The sequence below is a fragment of the Neopelma chrysocephalum genome, unplaced genomic scaffold, assembly GCF_003984885.1.
Source record: "Neopelma chrysocephalum unplaced genomic scaffold, ASM398488v2 Primary Assembly neopelma1_96936, whole genome shotgun sequence".
NCBI classification, from domain to species: Eukaryota; Metazoa; Chordata; class Aves; order Passeriformes; family Pipridae; genus Neopelma; species Neopelma chrysocephalum.
The window spans coordinates 242,496-254,861 of record NW_020925579.1 but is presented as its reverse complement, the minus strand read 5'-3'; the positions used below and the strand labels follow the sequence as shown (position 1 = coordinate 254,861).

The following is a 12,366-nucleotide window of genomic DNA, read 5'->3' as shown; positions in this document are numbered from 1 at the left end:
AACCTAAGGCAACTGAAGGCCCACACCAAGACCTTAAATCATCTTGTCCGGGAGCTGCTTTATGCTGATGATGCCGCCCTTGTCGTCCACACAGAAGCAGCTCTGCAGCGTTTAACATCCTGCTATGCAGACACTGCTGAGCTCTTTGGGCTGGAGGTCAGCTTAAAGAAGACTGAACTTCTATATCAAGCCACACCTCAGGAAGTCTTCCATCATCCCCATATCACCATTGGCCAATCAGAGCTCAAATCAGTCCAGCAGTTTAACTACCTCATCTCCTCGGATGGTAAGATTGACGGAGAGATAGACAACACGTTAACAAAGGCATACAGAGCTATTGGAAAGCTTCATAAAAGAGTTTGGCGCAATAAACACTTGAAGAAAAGTACAAAGATCAGTGTTTACAGAGCCATGGTGCTGTCTACTCTTTTATATGGTTCCGAATCTTGGTCATCTACCGTCACCACCTGCAACTCCTAGAACGCTTCCATCAGCGCTGCCTCCGTACAATCCTAAACATTCACTGGTCAGATTATGTGACTAATACATCTGTTCTAGAACAAGCAGCAATCACAAGTATTGAGGCCATGTTGCTGAGAACACAGCTGCGTTGGGCAGGGCATGTCTCCAGGATGAAAGATCACCGCCTTCCTAAGATCCTGCTTTATGGTGAACTTGTCACCAGCTGCCGCAAGACAGGAGCACCGAAGAGAAGATACAAGGACTCCCTGAAACAACATCTCAGCCTTGGCCATATTGACCACCATAACTGGTCTACTCTGGCCTTCAATCGGAAGGTCTGCAGACATATTATCTTTAATGCTGCTGATGCTTTTGAGAACGCACGCAGGATCACTCTCGAGGAGAAAAGGCGACGCAGAAAGAATCGTGTCTTGTAGAACATACCACCTAGGGAGTCTTTCTGCCGTGCTTTTTGCAACCGGACATGCCTATCTCATATTGGCCTTTTTAGCCACCAGCATACTTGTAACAAGCATGGGTAGAGCCCTCCCCTATTCTTCGTTCACAAAGCCTAGCCATGATGATAATGTGGCAACTATAATTTACTTCAAAGCTTCCTCACAAGGTATAGTTTTAGAGCATGTAGTATCAGCGAAAAAGAGATGCATATTACACATCTCACATGTGCATTTCTCTAATGTATATGAAGTCAATCCTTACCAGTCAAATTTCTACATAGCAATTACTGAGAAGTACAAGCTCCATAACTCTAAGTGCTAACACTGTGTTTCATTATACGTACAATACACAAATATAGACTGTGTTGGATCTCAGCAAGTTGTCTTTGGTCAGGATAAGAACCTGGGTTGCGTGGATTGATCCATTCTTTCCAACCTGTTCTGTATCTTTAAAAACTGCCATTTCTGGTGCAGCTCTCGTCCTGTGCAGAGCACTGTAATGCCTGCTCTTCTCAGAGGTGAGCAGCCTCTTCCCACATGTGTTAGAACATGTGGATATTATTATCTCTCTCCAAGCCATTTAATTGAGAGATGTAGTGTTCTGCCTCTTTAATGTAGTGTCTGTTAGTCAAGTAACTGAAACTTAAAGTGATTTAATTGCAGTTTCCCATTTACAGTGGTTTTGATAAAGGAAGGATCAAATCACCTGGATTTAAGTCACAGCTCCAAAACTGTGGAAGGACCACTTTTTCTTTTTGCTTCAGTCTCTTTCGAAGGTGTAACAGGGAAAGCACTACTCCCTTGTTCCAGAAACATTACTGGATTAAGTTCATCAGTGTTTGTGACGCATTCATATACTAAGAAAGTCTTTGTGAGAACTTCACCAAACGATAAGCAAGGAATGGTCTCGCTAATCAAAATCAAACATTCTGAAATATCAAGCAACTTAAAATATTTAAGATCTCCTAAACTCCTTTTTTATGGATGAACTTAACATGTGGAAACACTTATGCAGTATTTTAATGTCCATCCCAGTTAAGCACTAAAGCCCTTGCTTTGTCCTGTAATTAAGACTGAAGACACAAGAACTACCCACATACCTGAAGAAATGCAAACACTTAATTGATCCACTGTAGAGAGTCCTGGTCCTCATTCATAGCTGTAGGCAGCAGCCTACCAAGTGTGGTTGGGAAAAAGTCTAGATGGCAAACATACAACCTTGTTAAGGGGTGATATCAGAACTCTTGTGTTATGAAACAAGGACACAGTAACAACTGTCTTTAGGCTATACTGTACAGTAAGGGTACCTATTTAAATGGATGGCATCTCCACTTAGTACATAAACCTTGCTGATTTTGCTATGAAACACTTTTGCAAAACCCCTGTCTTCATAACACTTTAAAATCAAACAGACACACTTCTTTTTTTCCAAAGCACTGGCATAAGGCCATCACTGAAGGTAATATATGGTATATAAAGACCAATAAGGAGCACAGTACATCTGTATTTGGTTGGCAACACCTTCCATATATGGGAGTACAGGCCACATCAGCAACAGTGTTTTCTCCTTTCTACTGTATGTGAAGTAAAAGCATACAAAAATAAGTCATAAATAAAATACTGCATATGTTCATGCTGCAGAACATCACAAAAATTTTCCATGGGACTCCTCATATCTGCACTGATTAATCCTAATTAAAAAAAAAAAAAAAGATATAGTGGTCACAGCTTTGGTACCAGGGTTTGCAAAACCTTGAGAAACATGGAGGCAAAAGTCAGCTCTCCTGCCTGATCAGATACGGAGTGTGAGCTGTAACACTCATGTCATATGCACGTACATAAGCATAAGGAGCGAGGCCTCTGGCACCAGCATATTGTCAGTTAGATGTTAGTAAGTGGTCAGCACTTCACACTGCAATGCCACTGACTGTTCATATAGTGATAGATAATATAAATTCAGTAGCTACCATAGCTACTGAAGGTAGGAGAAAAAGCAAAAAATAGAGGCAGCCCATTCTATGAGTAGCAACAGTATTTAAATCCATTCTCAGAATGTTTTTTCAGTAAATATGGTACCTGAAAATTATTTACATTCTAATTAATTCCCTTGGAAATCCCTAAAAAATTCCTGTGGTTCATTTCAGCTTCTTTAAATCAAGATAATTCTGCATATGGGAGAGATTTATTTAAATCAGGCCTCACCTTCAAGGCTCTCTCTGAAGCCGGCACATCGGAATAAGGGGACAAGACAACAAATCCCTCCAAAACAGCTCTTTACACCCAAAAAACAGGGTGTCTTTAACTTAGCCAAACTTCAGATGAATAACTCAAAACCAAACATGCTCACCTAAAAGGCACCTACAGTTCCTTCTACAATTCAATATCAGGCACTAGGCAGGACCAAAAAAATTGCAGAACCGCATCACCACACACCCTCAATATACAATCAGCAAACAAGTAACTAAATGGCAAGCAACGAATTTCAGCATTTCGTTAGGGTGCACAAATAAACACAACTCAAAGCACATACCTATTAAGTCAACCTCTTCTGCCACCTTCCCACTGTAACAACCTGTGTACAACATACAGCAGGTCACAAACTTGTTCTACAGATTTAAGCTTCATCCACTGCTTAACACACCTTTAAACAAGCAATACAGAAGGGCTAGAGAGACAAGAGACTGTTGTCTCCATGCTTGTTTTACTGTACTTCCCCACCCTCCCTGTCACTATTGTTCCTGAATGCACATACTGGGCAGGAATGACTTTTCCATACAAACTGCCTGCATCGGTTCAAACAGAAAACCCTCAATCTTCCTCACAGCACAAGAACACACGTAATCCAGAAACAATCCACCCTCTCTGTGAGGAGCAGGAGATGCCTCTGCACGTTAAGCACCAATGTAAAGAAGAAGTGCTTCAGCATCTGGCATCTGGAACCCCGGACAACTGGCACCACAGCAATGATGGTTGGCACTGATGCCAAATTTTCATTTCAAGTTGTGTGCGCTGCACTCCTTTCAAAGCTTTCCGTGCTTGCCATGCAATACTGCTATATAGTTGTAAAATGACCACTCGCTTGAAAACAACTAAACAACCAAAAATTACAAACCTTTTGAGATCGGTCAAACAAGCACCTTGGCCTCAAATATAGGGTAGAAATTGTGACGCAGTGCATTTAAGAAGGAATATTATAGCTTGGTAATTATATAAGACAAGACAGAAGGAGTCCCTTCTTCCAGTAACTGACATTTGCTATTTTTTTTAAAGAAGATAATAAAAGTGGCATAATAAAACAAAATGCTTAAAAATTAAACCAAACCCATCTTTTTTTCCTCAGATGTATAGAATGGTAAAGAAAAAAAATTATTTCAATCATTTCCTTAGTAATACAAGTAATGTTTAAACAGATTTAATAGTGCTGCTCCAAACCAATGAATTATGAGTTTAAAACCTATTAAAATGTAATTTTTTTTTCCTGAGCTGAGGGGAGAGAGATTTAAATTCACTGAATTTTAATATTTCAGCTTGAACTGCAGGAGGTAGAGAAAGTCCAAATGAACTATTCCATCAGCACCATTCAAGCATGAACATTTTAATCAGTTTTACTTCCTTGGAGTTCTCCAACACAGTTTATGCTGTCATTCTGAAAGCACTTAACACAGAGGGTGTGAAAAACCACCAAGGCTTGTTATTGCCTTCACAATTGATGGCAAATAATTTTGCAGACTTCCTATCATTAAAATGTCACTGCTAAAAATTGAGGTTCAGCATTTCTTGTGCTAAACTGCATTTTCCTTTAACACCATCACATATCTGTTCTTCAGTTTTTGGTGTATTTATCTTTCTCCAAGTGATAAACAGGCATACAAGCAGTAGCCTTTATTTCTCCCTTACTACCCAACTGCAGCTGAAAAATTACTACTTTAAACAGCAGGAAAAAACAATACTCTGATAAAATTCTTAAAAAGTTACAAGTTAATTCCCTGGTTCCCTTATTAAAATGTAACCACATTCACACAGTGTGTTCCAATTGTATTGTATAATGGATTAAAAAAAACAAACCCCAACATTTTAAGAAAGTTAGACAACTCAATTTATTAATTGAGGAAATGAAAACATCATTCCTAATTAGATTATACTGCTGACTTAAGGCTATGATTCACGTGTTGTTCCAACAGTGCGATCTTGCAGATTCTAATGTAAAAACACCGCAGCTTTGATACATGGCAAGATCAACTGGATACATCACACAGCTCATCCTGGCACACCCAGCCTGGGAAGCAGCTCTGGATGTGCACTTTCAATTGCCCCAAGCAAGAACGCTACACCACACCATCCATGGCAAACACCAGATTCAGAGTCTGTATGCCTGCAGATTTACAGTCCTCCACAGTATGCTTATGATATACACAGTTTTGATTTAGTTTTTCTCACTGCATCTCTCCAGGAGATGATAGATGATATTTAACTTGTTTGAGCCCGTCAACAATTTTAAACTGAACATGACCTGTGAAAGAAGTCATTATAACTGTGTTTCATTCCATTAAACATAACTAGTTTATTGTCAGGAGAACAAGCAGCCTCTCCAGATTCCGGGTTCACTTCAGTATTTTGCATTTAAACTGCACGGATCAGTGATTTGGTTCATTTACCAATGAAGATAGAATAATATTGCAAAGTTAAAAGGTGCTTCATCAGATTCCATTAAATTAGAGCACATTCATACAAAAATATATGTGTGTGTGAAACATAAAGAGAGACGTGATCCGTGCACATTTGATTCTCTTCTTGTGGCATATTCCATTCTGGTAGAATCCATTTTAAACTGAAACCCAGGGTTGGTCTGTGCGAATCGAAGGGGTTTAGCATGAGTGAGGTGAACTGAACAGGACTCACTCAAAGCACAGAGAAACTCAAGCTACAGTTGTATTTCAAAAACTCAAATACTGCTTCCGTCTTTGTCTGATACACAGTTCAATGGGTTAAACATACTTTGGAAGTTTTTCTAATACCACAGTGTTAAAAGAACACAAACACTGTCAGACTTTCCAAACAGCAAAATTATATAAGACAATCTAATCATATATATATATATAAGCCATAATTTCTATTTACGTTCTTTGTTTTATTTTTATGAGTATTCACTTTACAAAGTATGACAAGCCTCTTTTAGTCCCATGTTACATTTTCAGACTTTAAATCTCTCTAATCTCTCTTATTGTGGATATTCATGCAAAACAAACTTGATAACTCTCTTTCCTATTTATTCCATTTTTAAAAATGAATATTTCAAAGATTGCATGAGATTACTTCTCCTTAAATGTGATGAACACAAAATTTGCAGCCCATATTGCTCCTGTTTCTGTAAAACTAAAGAGAGGGACACACAGCATTTCCTAAGTCAACATAAAACTTAGGACTGAAAAAAGGCAGTAGAGCAAGGTAAAAATCAGTCCTGTGAGGACACGAGGGTTGTCCAATTTTAATGCACAAATCAAAAATTCTGATAGTTTAAAAAACTTTGAAGCAATAGAATTTTAGTTGACATGAAGAGATAAATTCAGACAGCAGAAAACAAGAGAAAATTTACTTCTGTCTGGTGGAGGGAAGACCAAGAGAAGCTACTGCCAGGCTCTCAGACAAGTGTCTAGTCTGTTTGTATTTATTCTGCGTGGTTTAGTGGTTCATGAAAGCAGGATAAACTTAAATAAGGAGTGCAATAGCCAGTATCTATAACATCACACATTTTACACGGACGTATACACACATGCTATATATGCACATGCAGCACACACATATAAAAGCTTCTTTAACTAAGAAGCCAACCTTCAGCTACTTTATGCAAAGAATGTTAATAGAAGGCAATATTTCTGGTTAGGTAATGAAAACTAATTGGGAAATTATTCACTTCCCACTCTTCCCACCGGAGTGTAAAAGACATACAACAAATGTTATTCATGATTCTACACGACGCGCTCTGATTCACCCCCTTCTTTCTAACGGGCACTTCAGAGGAAATAAAGGTTACTCTTTTCCATTTATAATTTCTAATTGACTACCAATGTTATCTTGTGGTCAGAGATACAAAACAGAGTTAGAAATAGCCTAGTAAAAACAAGCTACAGTCAGATCCTTGCTCTATACTTCTGCCACCAATGATGAGAAAGTCCCGATTTCCTTGTTAAAAGATGGAGGTGTAATTGAAGCAATATCTTCACTTCAGATTGATTATTCTGCGACCCTTATGCACATCTTCACTCAGCATTTTGAATTTTAATGAAATTAAATGGAATAATTAGCATTTCAAAGTGTGTTTGATACACTGAATAAAAAAAAGGAAAATACTTTTATGGATAGTCTGTACACAAAAGAAAAAGCATTTGGACGGGTGCAGAAGACAGGAAGTACAGTTGTGCCTTCATTAGAATAACTTAAACAACTGCTTGCTCCAGTTGCATAATTATACATGAGAATAATGTGCTATTAAGCTATGACTTCTCAACTTTATTTTATGTAGTGTGAACAGCCATGGCTTTTGTTGTTATGTCTGTCCTCTCTAGTTGTAAAATATAAACACTGTGGCTGCCCACACTCATAAAATCTCTATACTGGGCTAATACCACTGGCAGCAAAGCTTTTACAAGAGGGGTTCCACACACTCATACTTAGATGACTATAGGGCACCTATAAGCACACTGTTGATGAGTTGTTCTGCTATGGATTTTGGTTATTTCTTTGGGTGTTTTGGTTTTGGTATTTTGGGTTTTTTTTTTGCTTGGTTGATTGTTGGATTTGTTTTTTTAAGTAAGAGCTATTTTTTAATTTAAAAATGAAAAGTGTGATGAATATTCAGAGTCTTGAGCCAACACCCAGAAAAGGATGTGGGCAGCAGGGATGGGAAAAACAGTATGTCATATGAAGTCCTTCTGTTACTGTGGCTGCAGAAGCAAACTGGCAGGTGGTATGCAAAGGAAGCAATGTTACTTAAAAAGGACAAAACCAAACAAAAACTCCAAAAAAATCCCAGATACTAACCCAGCTTTGGGGAATAGATACAATACAGGCATTAATTACCCCATTAGTCCTCTTGGCACAGTGCAAGGCAAAGTCTTCAGACAGTAATCAGATTTTATGAAGATTAAGCTACTGAACTTCACCACTGCCCACACTTTTTGCCCATCTGATGGAAATGAGTTCATGAAAGGGAGGAAAAAAAAAGAAAAGCTATTTACAAATACTATTAGAGCTAAAATGAAAAGACCACATACCCCAATGATTGCGTTCAGTTCTGCCATGGTCACTTGTTTGGCACGCTCCACAGCCTGCACCACTTGTTGCTGGTGCTATAAATGAAGATCAGAAACAGAATAAAATTATTTGTTTTCTAAATTACTAAGCATAGATTCTTCCTTTTATTGTTTTTATTTGCTTTTCCAACACATGCGGGTCTGACATAACTGTTCTCTAACAGACAGTTGAATTGGGTGTTGATCTGCAAAAACGTACAGGTAAGGGGAGGATGTTTATTTTTATGCCATTACATGCTAGGAATTACACCTTTGCTTCCCAAAAAGCTATTTTACAATCTAGCTAATGGAAAACTGTCTTCTTTTTTGCTCTTCAGCACATTGTGCTCTTGAATTTATATGCCAACTTCAAATGCAAGCCAGTTTCCTTACAGCCACAGAAACTTTCTGAATTTTTTAAAAAAGTATTCTGAAAAAGAAAGGTATATATTTTCAACAAGCACATGGCACTCACACTACTGAAAAATGTGCAGATTCTCCTCCTAGGTACATTTCAAACCATTTCAACCATAGGAAAGAAATTTAAAATGCCACTCACAAATCTGTCAAACGTGTGAAAGAGAACTAATTATTTCAATCTCCAACATGTAAATTTTAATAGCTTTAAAAAGTCCATCAAAAACACATGGTCTAATTAACAACATAGTTTACAAGCTTCGGTGGTTATATTATCTCAGTTTGAGCGCTACTGTATCACTGCAGTAAATTCAAAATTGCTGTATGCTGATATTTACTTGAAAACAACAACTAAAAATAAAATAAGGTCCTCACTTTCAAAGCAGATCCATGTCTGTTCAGATCTCCATCAGTGGCAAATTAATCTTCACAGGCAGCCTCGCAGAATCAGGATGACACAGAACAAATAGGTGCAAGGACAGGTCAGGGAGAACAGCAAGTAGGTTGTGTGATCTGCACTGGGAGTGAGACGTCTGATTTACAGTCATAGGTTGAACACAAAAAGGAGGGAGATCCTGCCTATCTGGAGAGGTGCTAAAACCATAACAATGAATCCTCAGCTTTGTATCAAAATCAACATCTAGGTGTTTTTTATCACAAAGTTGAAGGAAAAGGTCTCTTTAAAGACTCAAGTCTGCCACCCCATGGCTGTGTATATGGGCAGAATGGAGCCAAGGTAGAGACCATCCAGCAACTCCTCCTGTGCATCCTTATCAGGAGCAAAAAGCTGCACAAAATAAGGTGGGGATCCAAATCCCCAAGACCACCTCCAAAACAAGAGTTAGGTGAAGAGCATCAGAAGCACTCCCCAGGGAGCACCCTAAGCCCCACTGGGAGAGGGCGCCATAAAGAAGGGCATTGCTACTTCAGGGACTTGGAGGACTCAGATTTCACAATTCTCAGTGCAACACACAAACAAAAATGGCATTTTCACTTCTAAACTCTCTCCCATAAACGCCCTCAGGGCAAGGAAAACCAAACATATAAATCCACCCACTCTTGTCTTGGTTTGGGCCAGGACAGAGTTAATTCTTCATAGTAGCCATGAGGGGTGGAGCCTGGACCCATGTAGGCAGATCTCAGTTGTTATTCTGTACCATCTCATGTCATCACTGGGGGTGGAAGTAAAGAACTTGCTTCTGGGGGAAAAAGTAGGTGTGGGTTGTGGTCAGGAAAAAAGTGTGGTGGCCAGATGGTCTGTCCGCCATTGTTTTCATTGTCCTGGGCTACGTGAGCATTTTTCCTTGTATATCACCCTCTCTTTGTACATTTTTGTTATTAGTATTGTTGCTGTTACTGATCATTTTCTTATGTCATTGCTGTTTCCAGTAATTGTTCTTATTTCAACCCGTAATCTCTGCCTTCTGTCTCCCACAGTAGGGCAGGTGGGGACGGGAGAAGGAAGAAGAGGGGAGCAGCTTATTGTTTTCTTTTTATTGGGAGTACTAAACTAGGGAGTAGCATTCCTAAACCATGACACTGTAAGAAATGCTGACCTCCACTACGAAAAATGGAAAAATGCAAATAATGAAGGAGGCAATTTAGAAACACTCCTAGAAAGACTAAAATGGATTTAAGGTTTGTTTGTTTTTAAGCAAGGAAGAATTAAATGAAGGACAAACAAACAAACTAACAAAGGAAACAGAATCACAGCAGTTTCCTTTAGAGTTTTGTAAAATTACAGTGCCAATATAAACCAAACTCACCACTTACAGGAAGACAACGTAAAGGCTAAAAAGCAGGCTGAAAGCGAGCAAACATTCTTGGCATTCACGGGGGGGGAAAATAATGCAGTGTATCAGTACCACAGATAACCAGAAAAATACAAAATCATGATACTCCAGCTTCGAGTTCCTGACAATGTGGTTTCATCTCCAGGTCATCATTTGTTAAGGACGGGTACAGCTTTCATTGATTATATAGCTGAAAGCCTGGTGACACATGTCTATACATGTCAATAGGATAATCATAAAAATTATACCATCATTTTCTGGCGGAGATCATTCATGCCCAAAATGGGTCATGGAATTTTTCATCAAGTAATCAAAAAATGCAAAACAAAAAAGAGTTTTAAAAATATTTAGGGTTTTTTTTTAATAAAATCATTAACTGTGATGTTTACAGTCATCTTCTCTTTCCTACCATTTCCTAGGCAATGATTTTTGCATTGAGGTACAGAAAGCTCTAGTACACGAGTGTTCTCTTCCAACACCCATTTACCTAAATCCTGTTCCCAGGGCAACAGGCAGGAGATAAAAAACTTCCAAGGGACCTACAAAAAGCTGGCCTAAAATCACCAAAATTATTGTAGAAATTACTCCAATTTTCATCCAGGATTTGGAAAATAAGTCAACTCCACAAGAGTTGTAATGTTTTCTGTTCCCTTATAGCAAACGCAGAAAGAATGGTTCTCAGAAGAATTTGGAAAAAATATTATTTCATTCTTAGGTGAGAGGAAGAGAAGGTGAAGGGTTATACTACTATAATATCACTTTCAGATTTCTGCTGGAGCAGCCACAGAAGGCATCTTTTGTTGATTCTAATAGTTTGGGATCAAGCCTTCACAGACAGGAGAAAACCCAAAGGCCTAGTAACACTGAACCTAAATTAGGTAGAGACAATTAAAACTCTCCTATTGCTACCTGCTTTAACATTGATTTAATCTTCAGTGGTGTTATATGCAAAAGACTGGAAATAGATGGTCTGTAATTAGCCCCTCCACTACTTCCATCTCATTGCAGCAACAAAGCAGACTCCTGCTTAGCTCCCTGAAACCCCATGGGGGGCCCTGCCCCAAGTGACTCTGGGACTATTTTGAGCTACAAGGGCAAACCACGCATAAAGGCACAGGAAAGTCCATGGAGGGTTTGAAGAGCTGCATCGTCTGCTCACAGCCTTGCTGAAACTGGGGTGGGTTGGTGGCTCTGTGTTATCAGCCATGGCTCCAGTAATGGGTGGGGATCTCTCCATGCAGAGAAGGAGCCCAACAGGGCTCCAGGGACCCACTGCAACCCAAAACCAAGGTGAAAGGCAGGGAGCCCAGGGGCCAATTGAGCAGTGTGCTTGAAGGCCTTCCCCGGCCAACAAGCAGCATTATGTTGAAACCAAGAGTATACATTAGCCTGTCCATCAAGGGATCATGTAGCTATTTACAGCCAAGTAAAAACAGCAACAACAAAAAAGGGTTACTTTTTTCCCAACCAAGTATAGACACAGGCTTGCAACTTTCACACACATCTAATGCTAGCCTTCCTCAGGGCACACAAGCAAATGACAGACCTGGCTTTTTTCAGCTACGAGAAAACAGTACTTTGCACTGCATTTAACAGGCTAGAGTGATGAGCTCAATACCCTGCCTCACATGTCACCCAGACTAGAACTGTTTCTCCTTTCTAACTTCTTCTCTTTTCTCTTCTCCCCTCTTTGCTTTCTGTAACGAGTGATGTGTCTGCACTTGCCTTGTGCTGGAAAATCACCTCCTTTCAGTCTCACAGTGGGTAGCAACAGCTACAGAGACCACAAGAAGGATGTAGGCTTTTTCACCATCACATTGTCTCACCACAGTCATCACCTAGCCCTGGCTCATGCACAGGCACTGCAGCATGGGGGAAAATACCCAAGTTTTTTATGCCATGTCAGAGTTTCCCCAACTCCCAATGACAGGTGAGCTGTGCTGGCAG

The 12,366-nt window shown here is 39.4% G+C and overlaps 1 protein-coding gene across 3 annotated transcripts in view; it reads right to left on the bottom strand.

The window, feature by feature from the left end:
- TLE4 (TLE family member 4, transcriptional corepressor) overlaps positions 1-12,366 on the bottom strand; it is a 101,438-nt gene that overhangs the window by 53,960 nt on the left and 35,112 nt on the right. For all 3 annotated transcript variants that reach the window (XM_027670763.1, XM_027670765.1, XM_027670766.1), the window contains one exon: positions 8,192-8,266. In XM_027670763.1, the coding sequence (XP_027526564.1) occupies positions 8,192-8,266 (75 nt within the window). The remainder of the gene's footprint in view (positions 1-8,191; positions 8,267-12,366) is intronic.